This window comes from Anticarsia gemmatalis, chromosome 14, assembly GCF_050436995.1.
Source record: "Anticarsia gemmatalis isolate Benzon Research Colony breed Stoneville strain chromosome 14, ilAntGemm2 primary, whole genome shotgun sequence".
NCBI classification, from domain to species: domain Eukaryota; kingdom Metazoa; phylum Arthropoda; class Insecta; order Lepidoptera; family Erebidae; genus Anticarsia; species Anticarsia gemmatalis.
The window spans coordinates 6,990,174-7,015,043 of record NC_134758.1 but is presented as its reverse complement, the minus strand read 5'-3'; the positions used below and the strand labels follow the sequence as shown (position 1 = coordinate 7,015,043).

At 35.9% G+C, this 24,870-nt stretch overlaps 2 protein-coding genes across 6 annotated transcripts; one reads left to right on the top strand and one right to left on the bottom strand.

Annotated features, from left to right (window-relative positions):
* Positions 1-5: 5 nt before the first annotated feature.
* On the bottom strand, positions 6-5,356 carry Pka-R1 (protein kinase, cAMP-dependent, regulatory subunit type 1). Its single transcript, XM_076122839.1, has 7 exons — positions 4,937-5,356; positions 4,159-4,320; positions 3,612-3,812; positions 3,001-3,220; positions 2,553-2,675; positions 2,170-2,344; positions 6-2,016 (listed from the first exon to the last, which is right to left on the bottom strand). The coding sequence occupies exons 1-7, from the start codon at positions 5,087-5,089 to the stop codon at positions 1,932-1,934; spliced, it is 1,119 nt and encodes a 372-aa protein (XP_075978954.1). The 5' UTR covers positions 5,090-5,356; the 3' UTR covers positions 6-1,931.
* Positions 5,357-5,841: 485 nt separating this feature from the next.
* Mgtor (nuclear basket protein megator) lies at positions 5,842-23,839 on the top strand. Of its 5 annotated transcripts, none has more exons than XM_076123110.1 (14): positions 5,842-6,051; positions 7,698-12,593; positions 12,913-13,100; positions 14,063-14,152; positions 14,253-14,388; positions 14,572-14,900; positions 14,985-15,113; positions 15,279-15,383; positions 16,542-16,692; positions 16,999-17,098; positions 17,239-17,432; positions 17,709-17,809; positions 20,544-20,676; positions 21,101-23,839. In XM_076123110.1, the coding sequence occupies exons 1-14, from the start codon at positions 5,874-5,876 to the stop codon at positions 21,181-21,183; spliced, it is 6,813 nt and encodes a 2,270-aa protein (XP_075979225.1). In that variant the 5' UTR covers positions 5,842-5,873; the 3' UTR covers positions 21,184-23,839. The 5 variants fall into 5 exon arrangements, with proteins under 5 accessions (XP_075979225.1, XP_075979226.1, XP_075979224.1 ...); XM_076123111.1 differs by having other exon boundaries at positions 12,907-13,100; positions 17,715-17,809; positions 20,547-20,676; XM_076123109.1 differs by having other exon boundaries at positions 12,907-13,100; positions 17,715-17,809.
* The last annotated feature ends 1,031 nt before the right edge of the window (positions 23,840-24,870 follow it).

Here is a 24,870-nt window from a genome sequence, read left to right as displayed (position 1 = left end):
TAATATAATATTATCTCTTTCATAAACGAAATTAAGTTTTTATTAATGAATCTCCATATAAGTATAACACAACATTATAACTTAAAATAAATAGGTACATTTAACATAATGATAAAACAACAATAATAATTATACACCAGCTTTGCATGCGTACACAAAAACAACATCAATACAATATTAAATTATTAAATATTTTTTTATTTCTGACCAAAAATAATAATGCCGTGTTAACAATGAAAAAAGCTTGTGCTTTCGTAATTTACATTATACCACTAATTTGTACAATAAAGTTAGCACTCAGCAGTTGTATGTAAATAATAATCGGATGTTGGGAACAGTCGAAAGGTTATATTATATAGCAGGTATTGATGTATCTATGGATTTTCCCAAAAAAAAACATTAAAAACATCTGGCGAGTATACCAGTAAAACATAAAGATAAATAGTGTAGGTATACATTCTTTAAGGTGAATCTGTAGTTGTTCTGGAACCGATACGTACCTTATATCTTGTGACAATAATTAATGCAATATAAAATATCAGCTTAATGTTGTACTATTAGGATAACATAGATGAAAATAATTAATTCCAGTCTGTATGTGGTAACGTCAAAAATTCATGGCTATGCATGATCGATGCTGTATTCATTAGACATGCTTTAAATAATTGTCCCCAGAACTACAACACATCCACGGTGAGGAGCATTGTGGAATTGCGTCAGTTAAGTACGTAATATGTATATTATAAGCAGAGGTGGCCAACCTCATGGTGAAGATGACGTAAGGCAAACCAAAATGTGACGTACTGGTATTTCATATTACAGGAATTAGACGATCGTATGAAGTCTAGTCCATAAGTCTACCTCGGGTGTAATTAAATCGGCCACCCCTGACATTCTAGCATTTTTCAGCATGCACCCAAGGCAGTTAGTTATCCGAACAGCTATTTTCCGATGTCCATGCATTATAATATAAATCATATACTTAAAATCAAATTATGTAATTAACAAGGTTCATTAGTATAAATGTAATGTTATTATTATAACTAAACTTACATAACAATTTTGACAAATTTACTGTATTCAAAACATTAATTACATAATACTGTTCCATCTATGAATAAACGCATAGCTTACAATGACATAATCTTCGACAATAACCATATTTTATACCTATATTTTTACCTACGACGCGATTTTGAGACGACCAAATCTGCATGTCGAGATATTAAAGTGTTCCATTTTTGAGATGGAAGCCTTCTATAGATCACCTTGTGTTTATTCGGATTCTAAATGCTGCTTCAAACAAAATTCTAATCGTACTCATTGAAGAAATAATCGCCTAAAAAATCTTATTATAAAATCGTCTGTGTAAATTGTATTCATGAATAAGGACTTTTGTTTGCAAAAGTATTCTTGTAAGTCTAGTGTAGCGGCAACGGTGAGTACACTAGGTTTGGAAGTATGAAAAACATATATTACTCACCAATAACTAGAAATTGCGCAGAGATTTGAAAATTTGGTAGTGATAACAAATGTTGGTAACAGTATTCATGCTCCATTATGTTCCATACTATTTACGTATCACTGTATGTTTTTCTTCTTACATGGATACTTTCGTCTCTTCATTCAAACCGATGATAGGGATGCAAAGAAATAAGAAAATGGTTACCAACATCTACTGAACTATGTGATTTTTATTATAAGTTTGTATGCGCCAATGCCGTATTTTCTAGTTATATGGCAAGTGCTATATATTCATATCGTTATATTAGGTACTATCAACATTATTGTTGGCAAGTATCTTGTATAATTTTACAATGATGGTAGCAAAGGTATTTTATAAATATAATTAAAGTACTTAAGTACCTACTGCACAATATCGTCCTTTGCCTGGTTTCACAAATGTTCCGACTCCGATCGTGACCACTATGTTAGACAGATAATGACACAAAACTATTGTACTGCGCTATGTTACGTTTCAAAATATCAGCACACAAGCCTAGCACTCTCTCGAACCTGGAAAAAGAGAAAAAAAGTTGAACATTATGAAGTAATAATAAATTAAATATTATTATTTGCATAAGCTGTTGGATGGCGCTTGCCATATTTCACACGGTGAATATCAAAAGATAATTAACTTATCAAGAAGAAAATATTAAAAAAGTGTACCTGGCACGGTCGAGTTTAACACATTTGAGTGAGCCAGCAGCGCGCACAGTTGCAGCTCGCGGTCTGTCCAGCAGCAACGCGATCTCGCCGAAATAATCCGATGGCCCGAGGCGCCCCACCTCCACAGCGGAGCCTTCACCTTGACCATTTCTTTGCTGTAGCACTACTGCAGTTCCTGAAACAACAAAATAATGTTAGACCACATCTACAACTTGATGTACAATTTACATGTAAGTTTCTACAACATTATATGATTTGAAATCAATAAACAATCCCTATTTGTTTTGACTTACACATTTGAGTTATACAGCTTTAAAAAACACTACTTTATACCAATTAAAACAGATTGAATGAAATTCGTATTATATAATGAAACTATTTACCTTCAACTATTATATAAAAGTCATTCCCTGGTTCACCTTGACGTACTATTGTTTCACCATCAGTGAAAGATACAGGTTCTAAGGCATCCGCTACTGTCAGACGTTCCCATTTTTCTAAGCTTTCTGAAATTAGAACAATAGAAATTAACATGTAAAAATTCATTGACTCTCTCTAATCTTAAGCTTGAAAATCGAATTGAGAAACATTTTTTGAAATAAATCAAATTACCAATAAATCTTTAATACCAGCTTAGCTTTCAAAATTCTAGCCAATTCACTTAAATTGTGTAAGCTTATACCTAATGCTGAACTTTTAAATTGTGAATAGCTTACTTTGTATTTCACTGGTTAAAAAACGCACTAAATTTCAAAATAATAACTCAACTATGGATGAAACCTTCCAATGATATGAGGTAGAAATAATACAATAGAACAAAAAAATCCTTACCCAAAATTGATACGCGCGACAAGAATTCGTCGTACATACGTCGCTTTCTTATAGTAGAGCCCATGAGTATGCGGCGGTAAGAGTCACGGTCCAAACCCCACAGTTTGAGCGGAGTCCTCGCGCGGACAGTGGCTGCTCGAGGAGTGCCGTATATAAGAGCTAGCTCACCAAAACTGCCTCCTTCTCCAATAGTTGTAACAGGCTCTCCATTTACTAGAACCTGGGATTATATTATTATATTATCAGCAAGTAAATAAGCTTAAAGTACTATTCTAGTTTATTAGTACGCTAATATAAAATATTCTTATTTAATTATATAACAGCCTTACTAAATACGCCGTGAGCTACAATTCATAATACAGAATTTGGTCTTTAATTCTCTCACAAGTACCTAGTCACTGGACTGGAAGAGGTAAACTTGAAAACTTGGATTTACTAAAGTTTGTAATATAAATTGGGAAAATCTTTGGTCACTTTCTACCTCTAGGAAAAGAGACTTGTTGGACAAATCACACATAAGTAAAATTGCCAATGGTTTAATTTAAAAACTGCAACATTTGAATGAGAAGTAACTCTAAATAATTATTTGATTATCTTTACGATATACTTACTTCAACCTCACCAGAGTCAATAATGTAGAAATTGTCTCCTTCATCTCCTTGTCGGATGACTGTTTCACCATGCAAGCATTGTACAGGGAACATTGCATCAAACATGTCAGCACGCTCAGACTCATCCAAGTGGGTGAACAACACATTGGATGCTATAGCTCGAGATAAAGCACCCATTGTTTTGTAATCTTTTGGCACCACCTAAAAATAATATAATTTACGATTCATTATAACATGCCTGTTATAACTAAAACTGTAGATTATTTCATTTTTAAAATATATTGTTGGACATGCCATATGCATAGACAGCCAATTATTTTATAGTTATTCACAATACATCTTAAGAATGAGCTACTACTAAAATCTCAATATATATTAAGAATTCTCCAATAACACTTAACCAAACTCTGGAATAAAACCAAAGGGGCTGTGTAGTCATCAACATTAATAAATAAATGACAAGAAATTAACAACAATCATTTTAACTGTTGTGCATAGCACTGTCATTAAGAATCAAATATCACCATCCAAACAAGGTCTTAACAACCTTCTTAACATAACTGGTAGCATCTTCTTCAGTAACCGGTTCAGCACTGATACCACCACGTCTGCGAGGAGGCTGGACACCGGGCACTGGCAGTGGAGACAGCTCACCATCAGCTTCACCTTCAGAAGCGGCAGCAGCTGCTGCTGCTGCCTTAACTTGTTCCTAAAAAAAAGAGTTGTATATAGCCAACTAACATATATTTCCCTTTTCCACTCATCATATTTTCTCAGGTACATGATGTTTCTACAATAAACCTTCCTTATGAATCATAGTCCATTAATGAATATAATGTAATAATAATCTGTTTGGTAGTCTTTGGGTTATTGCCTTGAAGACCAAAGTAGACACAGTTTTTATTATAAGCAGGTTTTATTATATGTACTGATAGTAAAGTTAGACTGTGTAGACAGCTTCTCTACAAAACTGTGAGTAAATTGCAGATATTGCAAGCCATCAATATTTAAAAATAAATCAGGGTAATTTTGTTTAGTTGGACTTACTAAATTAAGGGGCAAATGATTGATTGGAAAACTAACTACTGAGATACAAACAATTACTGAGCAATTGAATAATGTTTGTTAGAAGTTACCATAGTACTGCAACCACCCTTCTAATACAAAGAATTACAGTTATCACAACTAGCCTAAATACAGGAAACACATTTAAAATATTAAAGTCCCTGAAGAGACATCAGACATTGTTGACTAATAGACTGACTGATAGAAGGTCAATTTACATAAGTTTGGGCATTATTGTTTACTTAGAACTACTAACATACCCGTTCTAATTTTTGAAAATATTGTCTAAGAAATGACACAGGATTTTCAGGTTTGTTTACACATAATTGCACGATACAGTCTTTTAGCAATAACGAGACATTGTGGCTCCGAATGTAGTTTTCACAATCATGTAAACATTGCTCTTCTTCCATTTTTTCAATTAACACTCCTGAAATACTTGTAAATAATTCAAAATCACAATTTATGGGTCGCAATAATTGTTTTTATGTTGATTTCTGGTGCACAGATCTATGTATGTTGTAAAATAAAATGGTCAATTTGTCATTATACAATAACAGTGCTCGTGATTGGCAAATGGAATTTTCATTATAGTATACTCGTAGCACGATTAATTTAGACACATTTCTGATTACACCAAGGCTCAGTTTTCGCTGGCATTTCACTATGGCTTGGCTGGCACTCTGAGAATGACAGTGACAGTAGTGACACTCTATATCATAAAGAGTATATTTTTACTTTTTTTAAAGATATAATTATTGTCACTTCTCCTCTAACACATCTACTCTAATTAATTTCTAAAGTATTGACTACTAAACTATTGAGTTTTTAGTATTATCAAGCTTATTTATCAACAAGCCTATCAAAAAGGGGCAGCGCTTGTTAATGGTCATGACTTGCTCACGAGCAGGCTCTTTTTCTATGCTAGTTGCTACGGATGCTACGAACCCCGTGCCATGAATGCCGCAGCAAGCAGAATTGGAAAATATGATGGGCTATATCCTTACACTAAGGTCTCGGTATTCCGTGTTTGGAAAAAAGCATTAAAAATTGTAAAGTCGTATAGGTAAGTACCTATATTAACTCCGCTAAACTCTATAAGGTTGTGTCTATGGTTTATTGTATTTTCTTGTCTATAGGCAAAAGCAAGTGTGGCAAATTGACATTGGCAACCCTGTCGGTGAATATCGGTCGAAGATGGAGGCTGCAGAATCTGAAGCCGGTGCAAAAAATCATTTAAATAATGTTTTGTCAGAGGAAGAATTTGCAGTTATACCTAATCCCGTTGCAGAGAAGATCAATACGTATATTGACAAGAAGTTCGAAGAATACTTAACGGCCAAAGCTTTACATGAAACTAACAAGTCTCAGATAGGTAATGAAACCGGTGTTTTCCGACGCTTTCACTCAATGCTTGGTTTTCGTTTATCATAGAACAAAGAAAATTTGTGTCCCATTTTCATCAATCTTTTCACAAATATTGAATATACTATAGTTTTGTGACTTATGCTCAATATTTACCTAACAAATATCCTCATTGTTTATAGTCTGAAATGAACGACTATACATACATAACCTTGTGAAATAAACAAAATTCATAATTTTACAAATTTGTCATATTTGTGAGATGTATAAGATTGATCTTAGTGTTTGTTATATTATTTAACACGTGGGGTAGTCGATAAATTGGTAGTGATTTATTATTGCCAGGGTTAATTGGACTTTTTGGGTCATTGTAAGTTTAGGTTTTACTTATCAATAGGTGTGTGTGGCGGGGAGTAATATTCATTGTATCGTCCCTTCTTGCTACAATTCACTTTTACACTGTAAGGCATGACTAATACTTGTTAAGTTGCACATGGATGTTGAATAGAAATTAGTTTATCCTCAAGTAAAACAAAACTTTTATTGCTGACTAGGTATAAATTTTTGAACAAATTTAAAGTTTGGATAGGTATCCAAACTTTAAATTTGATCAATAACATGATCATTGTAAGTTTGTTATGTACATTTAAAATCATAAATTATACACACTGTTTTTGTAATTCTAATAATGATGTGACTTTATAATTTCATTGTTAGTATTGCAATACAAAAGTGGAAGTAACCTAACCTACTTACTAAGCAAATAGTAAGTTTGTATCCCCATGTCATACAACCAATTACCTAAAATGTGTTAGTGATAGCCAAGCAATCTTACCATTCACTTCTCGCTCAAGTGGTTGAGGGTTCAAACCTAATGCAACATGTTTGTGTTTTTTTTAGTGATGTGTGTGTTAGAAATAGAACTGTTTTGTTATAACAGAAAAGGATAATGCAATGACTGCCACTGTAGTAGTTTATAATTGCCAATCAGGTTTTCAGGCTTTTCTAATTTCTATTTCAATATAATAGCCTGTAGTTTGGTGATATGCCCGGCTAGTGGCAATAAGCTCGCCTTCTATTACATGGGACTAACATTGCTAATGGTGGAGTGTTGGGTGTATTTCAATCACCTTTGCAAGGTAGTCCTATGTAATACTGGCAAGCCTTTACTTACCATTCACATTATCAAACTTCAGACTACTATTTAGAATATTTAGCTCATATAAATTAGCAGTCCTCTATTCTTCCTTATCAAACTTCAGACTACTATTTAGAATAGTTAGATAATATAAATTAGCAGTCCCATATTCTTCCACCCAGATCACTGAGGAAAAACTTTTGAAAGCCAACATATTAGATAAAAAATACATAGTATTTTGCATTGGTTAGTACTTCCACAGAAAGGAGTATGAGTGTTGAAAGTGTAACAATAATTGTGTTTTAAAAATATAACAATATTACATGAGTGGTTATTTTATGGTGTTATTCTTGTTTAAACTGTCCATATGGTTGACTATAGAGGTAATGAAGCCAGGTTCCACCAAAAGTACATAGTTAACCAAACTAGATGTAATTTTTCCAAACAAACATATTGCATGCACAGAATCTATCAAATAAACCGAAATGACTAAACAATAAATTATTTTGTTTTTATAGGCGACAAAGTAACTACATTAGAGACACAGCTCCTGGATGTGACAGCCAAGTATGAAGATGCTTTGAAGAAGCTCTCAACTACTGATGAAACAATCTCTGAACTAAACCAGCAAGTAAAATCTTTAAATGCGGAACTTGAAAAGGCTCGTGACAAAATAAGCCGACTGGAAAATGACATCATTTCTATTAAAAGTTCAAGAGATGCTGCTGTTGATGAAAGGAATGACTTGACCAGAATTTTGCAAAGGCGCGACGCCGAAGTGGAAAGATTGACCGCTAGCGAAACTGCTTTATCTCAACAGCTACGTGCTGCGATTGACGCCAAATGCGAAGCGCTAGCACAAAATGACGAAATTCAGAGTAAAGAACTTTCACTACAGTATCGCGAAAAACGTATCGAACAGGAGAGGACTTTACTCAACTCACAAATTGCTGGTTTAACTGAAGAGGTTAATAGGCTCACTTCAGAGCTGCAAACTGTAAGGCTTAATAATACAAGTAGATTAGTGAGCCTGGAAACCCAATTAGCTGAGAAGGTAGAGGAATTAAATGCTGCAAATGAAACAATCAGTCAGCTGAACGAGGTAAAGAAGAGTTTAAACAATCGAGCTGAGAATCTTTCTCAGCGTCTAATGGAACAGAGAGAAGTAGAAACTAAAATGACTGAAAATTATAAAAAAGAATTAGAAGCCAAAACAAAATTAGCTGATTTATTTAAAACAATGCATGATGATGCTGAATCTAAAACATTGGAGATGACAGAAGGTATTGCAGAATTACAAAAATTATTGAATGAAGCTACCGAAAAGTATGGTGACTTAGAGACGAGGTACAAACAGGCGGAATTAGATCATGAAGAATTAATGGAAAAGAAAAACGAGGTGATTGCTTCTTTAAAGACAGAGTTAGACCATGCAAATGATTTATTAAAAGCTGCCAATGCCCAAAATCTTGACCTGGCTTTGAGTGACTTGGCTCCATCAGCAGCTACTGCCAGTAAGTTACTTAAGTCAGGGATGTCGCTTACACAAATATATTCACAACTGGTGAAAGTTACTGATGAATTAGCACAAGAAAAAGAAGAAAACCGACGCTTAAATCTTACTATAAATTCCATTGTTCAAGAATTAGAGGAAAAGGCTCCTATGTTACAAAAACAAAAAGCCGAATTTGAGGAAACATTAGAAAGCAACACTGCTCTGTCTCAACAGATTGACTCTCTTGTTATAGAGTGTAACAGACTTCGGGATGATTATAGTGAATCTTCTAAAATTGCCAATCACTACAGCCGCGAAAATGGCAAATTGAAAGGTGAATTAGCTGATTTAGGCAGGCAAGTGTGCTTCCTGCTCAAAGAAATTGAGCATAGTCGTGGTGGAGCAATACCTAATGGCGATCATGACTCTTCACAAACAACTTCTAATACCACCAACTCATCAGATTTGAACTCCTCGCGTATTATTTCTAAAACTTTGGTGACATTCAGTGATATCCAAGAGTTGCAATCGAATAACCAAAAGCTACTTAGAATGATTCGCGAAATGACTGACAAGCAGGAAGAATTTGAACGCCACAAAGAACAATTTGAAAGTGGAGAAATGCAAAACAAAATTGAATCTTTGAAAAATAGGGTAGTGGAATTGACTGAGGCCCAAGACCGTCAAACTAAAATGGTGAATGGCTTGATTAGACAGAGAGATATGTTTAAAAAATTGTATCACGACCACATGAAAGGAAAGCGACATGAATTATCTGCTTTCGAAGTTGCAGAATTAGAAAAGAGTGGCATGTTTCCCACAGATGTCCAGTCTCCGGAAATAGTTAGTAAACCTGCCATTCCTGAACCATCTTCGTTTGAAATTAAATACAAAGAAACGGAAAAGCAGCTTGAACTTCTGAAAGAAGAATACAAGACATATAAAGAAGAGAAAATAACCAATGAAAGAATGTTATTTGAACAAATAGATAATATGAGACAGGAAATAGCTAAACTTACTGCTGCAAACAGTAAATGCTCTTCAACTTCGGAATACAACAATGAGAGATTAAAAATTTTGCAAACAAATATAACAACTTACAAGAAGCAAATAACTTCTTTAGAAGAAAAGAACAAAGCGTACAATGCAACAATAGCTAAACATGAAGTATCCCTCCAACATCTTAGAGATGAAGCTTTGAATGCTCAAAGTAAATTAGCTGCAGCAGAAATTCAATTAGATAACTTGAAACTGGAGTTAAAACTACTGAAAGACGCAGAGGCGCGTTTACAAACAGAAAAAGAAATGTTGAATAGAGAAAGGCAAGGTCAATCACTCCTCCTAAAGAATTTGGAGTTGATCAAAGCTAGTCTGGAACGTGTCGAAGCCGAGAATCGCATCAAACTTGAATCCAGATTAGATGAAGCCACTAGAGAATGTTCAGCATTGAGAAGAAGACTGCAAGAAGAACAGGATCGTTTTAGAGAATTAGCAGCTCATCTAGAGCGACAGACAAACACTGCAAAAGAACGAATGCAAGAAGAAAAGAAAGCAGCGGACGATCTCAGAAAAGAACTTACCGAAATGCGACAAGATTTGGCAGAAAAGGCTAAGGCCCATGAGGAATTGGCCAAAAAGCTTAAAATAGCTCTTTCTCCCAATACAGATGGATCATTTGACACTGTGAAGAAAATAAGAGATCTGGAGAATAAGTTATCTGACAGGCAAGAAGAAGTAAAATCACTACAAGAACAGTTGAATGTAGCCAAAGAACATATCAAACAATATTGCGATATATCGGAAAGCGCTGAAAAAGAACTAAAATCTCTCAGTGCTGAATATGAATCCTACAAGGCCGAAACTGAAGCGAAATTGGCTGCTTATACTAGCAAGCTACAGAATATGGAAGACAAGTGCTCAGAATTGGAAGCTGAACTGTCTCTCCATGCTAATGGAGAACATTCAAACAGTAACACTACACTGAAGAATGAATTAGCTAATGTGCGTGAAGAATTAAACGCTGCTTTAGCTAACATGGAGAGTTATCGCACTGAACTGGAAACGGCGCGCTCTGAGATGACTAAGTTGTCGCATTCTTTACAAAGCGCTGAAGAAAAGTACACACACGAAATGATTTTACATTCTTCAGATATACAGTGCTTATCTCAAGTAAAAGAAGAATTGCAAAAAGCACAGAACCAAATAAACGAATTAATAGCACTGAAAAATCGTGCTGTAGAAGAGCTCGAAACTGAGAGAAAATCCTGGCTTGACAGACAAAAAATATTGATGACTGAAAATGAACAGCTCACTGAGCGTTTGAAAGATTTAAATGATCAGAATTCTCTCTTACATGATCAGATACAAGCATTAGGTACACAACTTTCAGTATCGCATGCGTCCAGATCACGATCAGAAAGCATAAATGAATCTGCAAATGAATCTGGCATGAATATTTCAATTGGTGAGGACGACGGAAAGTCCTCAGAGCAATTATTCCAGATCGTTAAATTTTTGAGAAAAGAAAAAGATATAGCAATGGCTAAATTTGATATACTCCAGGCAGAAACAATGCGACTGAAATCGCAGTTAGAAATCGTTGAGAAACAGCTGGATGATACGAAATTATCTCTGGCGGCTGAAAGAGAAAAGTCAGAGGTAAGCATGGTCACAGTCAATAAACAGTCAGATATTTTGAGGAAAGTGGAAACGCTTAATGCTTTGACGGATAGCAACCGCATCTTAAGAGAAGAACGTGACACATTGACTGCTCGAGTTGAAGAACTGGCTGCAATAGCTAAAACTACAGAGTCTCAGTTGGCACCCTTACAAGATAAAATATCTGACTTAACATCGAAGAACGAAACCTTGCAGTCTGAAAATAGTGCCCTTAAAGCAGACTGTGCTAGATGGAGGACTAGGGTAAATGCTTTAGTTGAGCGTGCTAACAAGACAAGTCCCGAGGATTGGAAACGACTTCAAAATGAAAGGGAAACTTTAGCCAAAATGTTAACTAATGAAAAAGAAAATGTTAGAAAACTAAATGAAGAACTCAGTGCAATTAAAATTGAAAAATCTAAGTTAGAAGAACAATATACCCTAGTATCCCGTCAACAAAATGCTTTGGCAGAAGAAAACAAGAAGCTTAATGAAGAGTTGCAAACTCTTAAGGATGATATGGCTCGCGTAACTGAAGAAGTAGCTAAAGTGAAAGCAGAGCTTTCTTTGATGGGTGCAACAAACACCAAATTAACTGAAGAACTAGCCACTAAAGATGCATCATTGATTGATATTAGAAATAAGGAAAATCAAATACGAAAAATTGCTAAGAAATATAAAGCCCAATATGAAGAGTTGATGAAGACTGTTGACGAAGATAAGAAGAGAAACGAAGGAAGCATAGCTGCAGCGGATGCCGCGATGACGGAAAGTAATAAGAAATTCGAAGAGCAAATAGCTGAGCTTCAAGCTAAATTAGAAGTCGAAAAAGTAAATACTGAAAAATTAAAACAAGAGTTAGAAACTCTGCGAACAGCAAATATGGAGAAGGAAGAGAAATCCAAACAAGTTTTGAAACAAGCTAAAAGTAAAATTGTTCAACTGACTGAGCTAAAGAATTCACTAAGCCGTGAATTAGATGAGTCCCGCAACAAGATAGGTGCTCTTGAGCAAAGTACTCGAGATGAGCAGGATGTTAGAGTAGCACTCATTAAATCTCAGTATGAAGGTCGTTTATCGCGACTAGAGAAAGAACGAAGTGAAGCTCAGGCAGAAAAGACCAGGGAGGTAGAGGCTTTGCATCAAAAAGTAACCATGCTTCAGCGACAACTAGCCAGTCAGGCGTCGGCATCTAAACAGCAAGCGACAGCAGAGAAGACAACCACAGATCCACCTACCGCTAACATAAAACCGATGGCAGGTAAGATACTGATGTTTGTTTAAACTCCACGAGACATTATAGCTTATACTAACTCATGTAATATGTAGATATGATAGAAGGTTCCCTTAGTAAATAAAATGCAAAATGTGCTTTTGTAAGTTTTTTTATGCTACTGTAAGCTTACGATGTAAGTTGTTAACAATTTTGTTGCTAAAAATTTCAAAACAATTCTTTTACGTAAGTCATTACTGTTCGCAATCACTGTTAAAAATATTATGAGTTCAGTGCTATACTTTCGTTTCCGTACTCTATAGGTAATAATGTAATAAAAAAATAACGTGGTATTTGTAAGGAGTAGCACAACAAAGTGTGACTGCGAGTAGACGCGGAGGTGAGACGCCGCTGGCCTCTATCAGGCCCATGGCACAGGTCGGGCCCACTGCGCCGCACGACGCTCACACCACGGAGTACATGCCCGCCTCATCGTCGCGACCTCTGCCTCGAGCTGCATTAGCTGCTTCCACGGCGCCTCCAGAATCCACTCAGGTTATTATCTATCATATAATACCTTCGCAGAACAACATTTGATTTAAGAATTACACCCAAAAATACTTGTTTTGTATTAAGGATGATTAAGTTAATCTACATTGAAAAAAAGCTAAGAAAATATTGGGATCCTAAATCCTATTAGCCCTCTTTCGCACTTGCGGTTCTGTCGGTTATCCTCTTTTACAGTTTATAATGAAATCGCCTGTGACTTCGCACTTTAACCGCCATGAAATTTCAAGCGGTTTCTCCCGCGGTTAACCGCTTGTGCGTAAGGAGACTTATTAATCACTAGCTGACCCGCGCAACTTCGCTTGCGTTACATAAGAGAGAATGGGTCAGAATTTTCCATGTTTTTGTAACACTTTTTACTGTTACCTACTCTGCTCCTATTGGTCGTAGCGTGATGATATAAAATATGCTTTTTTTTCACGAAAAATATTCTCAAAATATTTATATCTCTTAGTATAACGAAGTCGCGCTAAGGCATATCCGCCATTAAAACAGTTGCCATGGCAACGGAATTTTGTTGATTCAATGTCATTATAATATTGATTTTTCGCGACTTCGTTGAATTTTCTGAATTTTCCCGGGAAATGCGTTATTTTCCCGGGGTAAAAAGTAGCCTATGTCCTTTCTCGGGTATCAAAATATCTCCATACCAAATTTCATGCAAATTGGTTCAGTAGTTTAGGCGTGATTGAGTAGCAGACAGACAGACAGACAGACAGACAGACAGACAGACAGAGTTACTTTCGCATTTATAATATTAGTATGGATAACAAATTTAAAATTTTGTAAGGATGGGTGTATATTTGTTATTCTTTCATGCAAAAAAGACTAAATGGATTTTGATAAAGCTTTTCTTATGATAGTTGAAGACAGGTTGTCATAGGGGATACTTTGTTATCAAGCTATGCCGTGGGATCAGCTAGTTTTGACATATTATTATTTGATTACAGGATATGGATACCAGTGAGGCAGGAATGGGTAGCTCCGGCTCTAGTGATAGTACTGCACAACCATCTTCACATACTCAGCCACCACAACAGGTCCGTTGAGATAGATGTTTTTATAAGTTGCATGAATAACTGTCTTTATTATCAAAATTAGAGTTCTTGTCTACAATTTAAATGTTGATTTTATGTGCAGGCAGTCGCAATGGTCATGCCTCGCATTGAACAGCCGAGTGCGGCAGCGTCCGTCAGTGTATCTGGCGTTTCTGCAGCCAGCTCGGCGGCGACGCCCAGTGTGCCTACGCCGGCTGCTTCCGCTCCTCCCTCGACTGGTAAGTGTGAAAGGAATCTTAAGATATGTCTGCAGGAAAACGAATACTAAGTACCGTTTACGAAAAATACATAAGCGCGAATATCGTTGAAGCCGGTGACTTATGGCGGCTAGGAAGTCGTTCTTTTCGTTACCCGATGTCATGACAATTGAAGCACTTCATAACTCGTTCCTCGTGATACAGGTACCACGGGCGCGGGAGCGTCGGTGGCCGGGTCGCAGGCGTCGGGCAGCGTGAGCACGTCGCACGCGCCGCCGGGAGTCAGCACGTCGCAGCCGGCGGCCGGCGTCAGCACGTCGCACGCGCCCGCGGGTGTCAGCACATCACACGCACCACCCGGAGTCAGCACGTCACAGGCGCCGCCCGGCGTCAGCACGTCCCACGCTCCACCCGGCGTCAGCACTTCTCACCCGCCGCCCGGCGTCAGCACTTCCCACGCGCCGCCCGAGTCGCGCCCGTCCAAACGCAGGCTTCAACAACGTCCGTTAGCCGCTAAAAGAACTAGAGTACAGGTACCTTTCATTTAATATATCTAAGCCTAAATATTTTACCTTACCTCAGGATTTTATAAATATCCAAAATTTTTAAACACGAAGGGATTCGAGCGGTCCGTCGAAGTGGAGTACCAAGTGCCGACGTCGTCGCGATGCGATCAGGACGACGAGGGCGTCATAGTTGTCGACTCCGAGGAAGACGACGAGCGCTGTACCGGCACTATGTATCGGGTAATTCATTTGTTTTTAGGTTGAAGTTTTATTTGACCAAACATTATATTGTCAAATAGTATAAGTACTTAGTAATAATTACTATCTTTAAAAATGTTCATTTATGGCTCAATAAAATGTATACAAGTTGTTGAAACCATAATAAATTCTTCGCATTCTAAACAGGAGGGCGAAGAGGACGAAGAAGACATGGATGAAGAACAAGAAGTGGAAGGTGGCGAGGAGGAGGAAGAAGTTGAGGGTGATGACGCAGAGAATGTAGCTCGCCAGGTACATAATACACTAACTGTTATTTGGTTGCTCTTTTTGTTAACTCATGTCACGCCAATATAACACACAAAACTGAAATCAAGTAGAAAAGTGTTCGACCGACCTTCAGCCGAACATCGGTTAGAAAGACATCATTTTACTGCCCTAAAGGACATATGAAATCTACGGCTATAATCATGCTGCGATGGACAAAAAAGAAATTATATTGGTTAAATATCTCTTAAAATATAGTTAATTGCCGCATATTTTGTTTTATTGTACTAAGCCGTTATTCATAGTTAATTTTATTTAATATTTTTTGACTCGAATGGATTCCGGAAGCTAACCGGTAGAAGCTTAGTGTTGTCAGTTAAGACATACAGTTTCGTATTGTTAGTATATAAATAATTGTACAATTACCATATATCTGCAAGAATATGTAATTGAAATAGTTATTTAAGTACAAAAATAATATTTAAATAATAAATAAATACTACAATAACCCTTAATCAATATTTTGAATTATTTCACGAATCTATAAATAGCTTTTTTTTTTAAGAAATTGCAACACTTGCCCTCTGTCGCGATATCGATTGTCAACAGAATTTATCATTCCCGACTTTCGTGTTGTTGTTTTTTTTTGCGGTGTTTTTATGCTTATAGACGATTTGTGCCTGTTTTTCTGGATTTCTGTTACTGCTTAACCACCCGACTTCGGCTTTCTTGGACTTTGGATCTACGCTTTACATTATAACTTGGCTACGTAGTGCTGACTAACGAATTTGGCTCGTGTATAATGGATTATGAACGGTGTATAAACTGTGGCATAGCCCTAAGTCGAGGACAGAACCGTGAAAGAAGACATCCGTTGGATTCGAACGAAATTCTATCTGTTACTTATTAGCAATCGTAACGTTGTAGAAATGTTGATAATTTTTATTCCCTATTGTTTTCAAACCCTGCTAGTTAGCAGAATAAAAATTACACTAGAGGATAGCAGACTATTGTCTCTTCATAAAACCAAGCTTGGTTTTTTTGTCCATAACATAGCCTTTGTTGTATGGGGTTGTTGCGTATCTCCTTTATGTCTCTAAAGATAATTTCTCATTGTCTATGAGAAAATTAAATGAAACTTTCTTGACTGTACGAAATATTGATTGTAAACGTTTGGCGTGGCAGGAATCTCCGGCGCAGTCACCAGAGGCGGGCGAGGACGCGGAGGAGGTGGAGGAGAGCGAGCTGCGGCCCAGCGCCTCCGCCGCCGCCGAGGCCGACAGCGAGCCCGCGCCCGCCATCCAGCAGATCGAAGCTATCAGCAGCGGCACTGAACGTACGTTACATATCTCATCCACTCGGCGTAACTGCCACTGTCTCGTACACGCGGTGGCCTCTTGTTATTATTCAACTGGCAGAGGAGTTGGATCGAATTGATAAAATCTCTAAAAACATCCAATATAACTTATGATGGCGGTCTCTGTAGTGATCAGTCTATAAAATCCCTAACAAAGTTGAATATAAATTCTTATCAAAATATATATATCCCAAAATATATATGCCCCTTATAAGATAAATTCTGAATAAAAAAATCTTGATTACATAAATGGGTTTAATTATAGATGTATATATTTGTTTTTAGCGAGTGGAACACTATCTCTCGGCGGCAACGGAGGCGACGACGGTGACGACAGTATAGTACCCTCAACGCCCACACTCTATGTTCCGAGACGCAACGACGGGTACGTAACGCGCTATGCGCGATCCAATCTCCAATCTATAAATGAAAATGGCACAGAAAATTAAAATAATTACTATTGAACGTAAAAATCATTTCAAACGATATTCGCAGTACACTCGTAACGTTTGATGGTGCCCGTAGGTTCGGCGAGGCGGTGGTGTCGCCGCTGGGCGCGGGCGCGGGCGCGCGCTTCACGTTCGCGGAGGCGGGCGCGGGCGCGGCGCTGGCGGCGCACCACGACACGCACGCCGACCTGGCCGCCGCGCTGCCGCCCGCCGCGCCGCCGCACCCCACGCACCCCGCACACGCGCCCCACGCGCCGCATGCCGACGAGCGTCAGTATCCCCTGCACACTACTTACTGCAATTTCATACTTATATTATGACCCAAAGCGCAGACCGAAGACTCGTGAGCGTTTCAATTTACGCGTACGTGGGGCATTCGGTCGGTTCGTGCCGCGTTCCTATAGCGACTGCTGGAACATGAACCGTCTCTCCTGTGTACTTGTAACCGACCGCTACACTGGGTCGCTTCGTCGTTATGATGTTAACGATATTCTATTGAGACGAACACTGCAACGAACGTTTTATCTAAACGATTGTTACGCGCAGGTGCAGAAGGAGGCGAGACGCGCGATTGGGAAGAATCTAGAGCCGAGGAGGAGGCTACGGCGGTTAGCTCTCAAGGCAGTGAGCCGTCGTCCCCACATCAGGTTTGTGTTTACAGATAACATAATAATATGCGACATTAGGTCTGAAACCGAAAACAGTTCAAAAAACCTAGGGTATTGAACATGCGGTGTGGTTAGTACACAGAAATACTCAGTTTTTGAAACCACATACCTTAGCACTTTTTTTTGTACCAAAAATTTACTTATTGGGTCCCTCAATTAAAGAGCCTACGCCTACTAAGATTATGACTCAGTAACACCCAATGGAGCCAATAGGTAGCGGAAGAGGAGTAAAAAAACTTCTAACCAGGATGATTTACCTGATTTGTTGTGACAATTATTTTGCGTGACGTTTTCAGTTTTTTAGACGTATATATTATAGCTATTGTTTGTATATTTTTTTAGGTGGATGTCATACAGACTATATTTTATAGAGTGATTTATCTACGAAGTTGCGGTTTACTATGTTTTCCAATACGGCAATAGAAGGCGTGTCCTGTAGTTTCAATATTTAATCATCTTAAACAGTCAAAAAAATGATATCACACTTATATTACGGGAAAAACATCAATTGTATTTATCAACCAGGCATTTGATTACACAAACCTGTGAGATCATAATAATATTATTCAAGTATTTTCAAACAAATTAGCATTTTTGACGTTCCGTAAAGACAACTTTATACGCCCTATATCACCATTTCTGTTAGTATCGGTCTGCTTATCACGTGGAATTATGTATTCACATTATCTATGGGATAGGTAATCCGACACTTATAAGCCGTAAACTGAACATTTGTTTTGCCTAGTAGTTAGTTTACAACGGCTTCAGATAATCTTGTGAGTAGAGAATAGAACCACTTCCATTTATTATATTTTCTGAACAGTACCTGTTTTGCAAGGAAGCCAAAATTAGTTACTCCTCAGAAAACCTGTTTGTATCGATTATTGTGTTTTTGTTCTTTAATAATCGCGTTTTACTACATAATTTGTTGTTTCGACACTTCCTATCATCGTTTTGGTTCAATAGTAGGTATAACGCGCATGAAACAATTAACCTCTTTTTGAAATATAATTACCGTTGCGGACGCCATATTCACGACGTGTGTTATCGTAGAAATAAATTGTTCATTACAACTTTATATGCAATGAATATGTATTCAACATTTTCTCATGACAGAATTGTTCGTGCTGTAATTTAAATCTAATTTTCGCCGGTAAATATATGAATTGTGAAATATACCAACTACAGATGAAACTTGAGGACTAAAAGACGATCTTAAATTGGGAGGATGATATTTTCTGCTTGGTCTCAGGTGCCGCGTCCAACTGCGACCAATGATGATGCAAAAAGACATTACCTGCTATATTCTCTTTTTTTCTTTTAGCAGTTAATACAATGTTAATTTTGGTTCGATATATGCTTTATATCAAAGGCAATATACAATTTCTAATAATACATCAATTTCGTCAGATTAACTGAACTGAAGACAACAAAATGTTTTCGTTCAACATGTAAAGTAAAATTTAATTTAACGTTTACTGAGACCACTATCTTTTAGCTCTCTCTGAGTTTAGCTAGAATATTGTATCTTTGGATTTCTTAGTATTCCTATTGAAACTAAATAAATTAATTGTCCATAACGATAAAATCTTGTTTCCAAAATATAGTATTTTGCAATCAGCCTCCTATTCCATCCATTTGTTCAAGTTAGGTTATTAGGGCGTACAAATTTGATTGAACTACTATTTAACATCCACAAAACAGGCCATACAATGCGTTAATAAAATAAATAGTGTTCTAGAATAAAAAAAAAACTTTTTACTTCTTTTTTAAAAGGGAAGACTATATTGTTAAGTCCCGAAATTACAAAAAGGTAATTGCCAAAGTGCCTCAGTGACCTCTAGTTTTTCTAGTTCTTAAGTAGCCTCAGAACTTCAAAGTCGAACGACATTTTCGCTGCAATTCGTAAATTAAATGTTGAAGTATGTACAACATAGTACTTCTACGTAACATAGTCTTACAAAAACCAGTTTTAATTTATATGAAACTGGTTTAATTCAATTGGATTGTATGACTGAAGTGCTGCAAATACTAGTATAGTATCCTATGATCGCATAGATCTCTGGTTCGTGAACTAAATTATTTTAAATAAAGATGTTCGATATAACTAGAGATTCACTTAAAGGTTTGGAATAAAAGTGTGTCATATTATGTCAGTAATTATACGATGAATTTGTGTTATCTAGCGCCTAGGCTTTCCACTTAAGGGCTTTCGACTTACGGTTTTTGACCAGTTTCTCATAGTGTTAAATTTAAAAACTTTTACTAGTATAAACCAAGTACATTTTTTATACCTAAATGACAAAATATAGCCTTAGAAATCGGGCATAATAAAAAAGTTAAATTCTATGGACAAAATACTATCTGATAATATTGCAACATTTTGATATGAATAAAATGTTAAAATTAACATTATGCATTACTCGAAAATAGGACTTTAAGGTTGCATACCTTCATGAATACGCATTGAAGTTGGTCTTATTCCTATGCTTGACCTTTTGCTGGACATGGCAGTTAATTTCCTATGGGGCTGTGTTTGAATAGAGAGAGTAACAGAATGTGACGCTATAAGAAAACTTACCAGCTAGCTGCTTTTATTGAAACTTGGCGTGGTTGGCTAGACTAGGACATTATTATTGTGTACATATTCTTGTGGTAATACTACATAATTTTATCATTCAATGACTGACTATATTATTATTTGACCATAAAGCAGGTGGCAGAAGAAGGACGCGAAGCAGAAGCGAGTGCTCCAACAGGAGTAGCGCGTCGAGCCCACGCACAGGCACATGCCCACTCACCGCATTCACCACACTCACAGAATCAAAGATGGATGCGTGCTGCTGGTAACTTATTACTAAATAATTCATTGCATGACCATTTTTTTATAAAAAAAATATCCCAGTGATCCACCATCATGGTTGATTATTATTAGATTCATTTTTAGTATACCATTGTATTAAATAAGATCAATTAAGTATTTTATCATACTTATAATTCACGTACACTATTTGATACTTACTCTAACACAATAAAAAAACATAATAATATGGTCTGGTCAAAAATAAAAACACCCTTATATTAAAAGAACCTGTTTAATAACAATAAAAAAAATAGTTATCATGAAGATTAGCTTAGTTCCAAATTCAACTAATTTATGTAAATGTGCTAAGATACAGAATTTGCTGAAGCATGATGACGCTAAAAAAATCTACCATACATTTGTGTTAATTATCTATCAGCTGGTTAAATATTGAAATGTTTTTGCAGACAGCGAGAGTGGAACACGTGGACGTGGCATGCGATCGCGCGGCCGACCTTCTAGAAGATCCCATAATTATATGAGGTTTTAATATTGTATAGCATGTAAGACGAAATCCTATTTCATAGTTCGATTTTCTAATTCTAATTGGTAATCTGCATTCTTAAGAAAAACTGTTTGTCGTTATTTTGGCACGGGTTTCAGCAATTAAAATAAATATTTACTTTATTCGTCAACTAGTCCATTTGATTTCAAATTTAAGGTTTTTCCGGGTTCACTAACGGGTTATTAAAACAAATATGATCCGCCCTTTGGCCAGTAAGCAGATATTATATTAAGTTATTAATAAAGGTGTGTAGATTCTATATTGAAATAAAACACTTTTATAATTTTCTATTTTATTGCCTAAACTAACTTGGAATGGTGCTGATGGAAATCAACGTTTCTTACGTACATTTGTTGGGCAAAAGTACAAGTAATATATTTCAAGTGTGGTGACGATCAAATCTAAAGCTTAGAAATGGCAATTTATACGTACTTTAAAGTTCCAGAGCTGATTTTAATAAAACGAATACTGCATTTGACTTTTAATTAATAAAACTAGATAGAAAGAACTCCTGTTTTCGTATTGAGTAACCGAATGAATACCTAGTGTACGTTAATTGATGGCACGATGCATTACATTGCTGCTTTTACGTCAAGTATTATTCACTCTTTTTTTAAGGAAAAACCGATGTACAGCATCGCGGCTATCAAATAGTTATCAAATGAGATATACAATAACCGCCCAGATCACAATAACTGTATTATTGCGTCATTCAAAGCGAGTGTTTAGGTATTACATGGATTATAGTAATTTTTATGTGATGATAACATACTGAAAATTCTGATTCATGACTCTTGATGATCTTCTTTTTTAATGTTATGTGTTACAACGCAAACAGATATTAGAAAAGATATAACATACATACAGCCACGCCTTTTCTCTTAGATAGTGGGTGGGCCCCTACCTACTACGATCTTGAAAAAATAAATTTGCTTCAGGTATTACTAACATTATGTTATTTAAGTTTACAATATCTCGAACCAAAATATTATAAACTACAAACAAGAATGTTTTGTTTGTTAGTTTTTCGTAGCCCCTGTTTCATAATGACACTCAAATGTTGTAATAATATGGTTAAGTTTTATTTATATGCAGTATTAGCTTTATCTAAATCGGCCCTAGCCCTAAAAGCTTCACTGTAGTGGTGCCCCATGTCCATGTAACCACACGCACCCTTTAAATGCCATTTGAAAAATAAACTCTAATTATCCAGTCACAAAAAATCGGCCTAATGCGAGTTGGGCTCGCCGACAAAAGGTTTTGTCCCATTACTATTAAAAATTGACTAACTATCTTGATTAATGGTTACAACCTGGTAACAGAAACACGGACATCGGAGTCTTCTTAATGGGGTCCTATTTTACCCTTCGGGTATGAAACCCTAAAAACAAATGTTTGTCACGTGTAATGCAGTAAGAGCAGATACGCATATTGGGTTTTAACCGGTTTCAGCTATTATTCGCTGTTAATTGTACAGATTTGGTCCTCCACGCACTTGATTTCACCTTGTAAAAATAAATGAACGTATAAACAAATACAGATAACAAAGGATCAAATAAATTATAACTGTGGAGATAACTTTTTCGGTAATTTAAAACTGTTGTCTTCTTTTAAAATTGTAGACACAAGATTCTTAAACAGAATTTAAAAATCAAAAATAGGTAGCCATCATACAGTGTTTTCAAAGTTTGTTATGTATTATGGTTACCAGAAATTATAAATTGTTAATATTTAATTATAAGTATAGTGGTGTCAGATTGTAAAAACGTATCGATTAGTTCATTTTTTGGGCACTCATCTACACATTAAAGTTAGATATTAACTTATTTTTAAACATTTTTTTAATAAACCTGCAGGTAAGAAAACTGCAAGCGCAATTATTTTTCCGTGCTAAAATAACTACAATACAGTAATACAGTTTCCATAGTTAATTGTTAGTAGAGTAAAGTAACAAAAAAATTCAATTCCTTCATATTATTATTATCCTTAATATTTTCGACATTGATATGTAACGCATACTTTCTTAAACTTGTAAAATGTTTGAAGTGATTTAAGTAACACAGCGTAATGCAAATAAATTTATGTTTAATGTATTGACCCTACAAAAAAGTAATGCGGTGCAAACAAAACCCTATTTTATGACGTATGTTCTTAGTTATAAATATGTAGGTATTCTTTTTGATACACAAATAAAACATTATTGATTGCAAGTGATGATATGTGAAAATGTAATGGCTATTTGGACAATTGGTTGTTCATTAACATTTGGTATATGGTGTAATGAATATAATTTTGCTTTGTCATTGTTAAAATTTTAAAGTATGTAGCACTACTTCTTGTATAAGTTTTAATTTATTAAATAATTGAAAGGAGTTTATAGATATTTAAACATAAATTTGTTTGATATAATAATCAAAAAGACATGCAGATGTATTTCCCAAGCCTGGTTAAAGTAAATGGAAACAACTCAGCAAAATGATTAAGTAAATACAGTTTCTTACTACAAAAAAATAACTGGACGCTACATTATTATATACTTAACGCATGTGACATCTGAAACAACGGTAGAAAGTGATGATAGTCTTAGAAACGAATTCCATTTATAATAAAAATTATTCAACTGAAATAAATGTAAGATAATGATAAAAATTTTGCCTTATTTATCCTGATCTGATAAAATCCTGCCCTTACCCCACCTATTCACCTCAAGAAATCAAAACAATCATATTATTATGTTTCCCATGGGAATGGTGTATATATCCTGGTAACAAACTCGAAGTTGCTTCATCAACTGCAGTATAATATTTGGAAACATGGGAAGATAAAAACTTCAAAATCATTTGGAAAGCTGTAATGTTATGAAAAATAATATTACAATTACCATAAAACAGGAACATACTTTGTAGTACTACTTACTACATTTTAATTAAATTGTAGGTTCCCAACCTTTTATAGGGTACTACCCCGCTTACAAGATTATTATTGCTGCTTACTATAGATAAAAAGACTTATGGAATTAAAACTTGATCTGCCTTATAACATTGCTAGCATATAAAGCATAATTTCTTGAAGCTCGGTGTCCTGCGTCTAAATCCTTATAGATGATGCTTTTTCCCTAGTTTTCTATACTACCCAATGCACCACAAGACTGTATTCTGCTTCTTCCAGGCCATATTATGAATGTTAAGGGCTGTCCCCGGTCACTATTTCATTCATGAGCAACTAATGAGACGAGCCTGTGCATATTTATTTCCAACAAATCCACAAACTAATCTGCTAACCGTGGAATAAGTTGCATGTTTTTGTTGAATAAACTCAGACTATCTGCTTTTTAACTACGTATTTCCTTTCAAGGTAGATATAGAACACATAATATGTATATCAAGAAATACCAACATGGCATAATCCATAGCAAATTGACTAAAATGATACATCATTAGTTTTATTAGGCTGTAAGCACAAGATTTCTTGCTACATGCTGCAAGTCAATATCTGCTCAATGCTGATTCATACAAGACTCAATTGTAAAATAGATGAGTCTTTGTTTTTTTACAATAACAAAAACAGGTAGGTAGGTATCAAAAATAAAAATGATAATAATTAAGTGGTCTTCTAACGTTTTTATCATATAAAATCTCAATTCACTATTTAGAGATTATGTTTGAACATTTA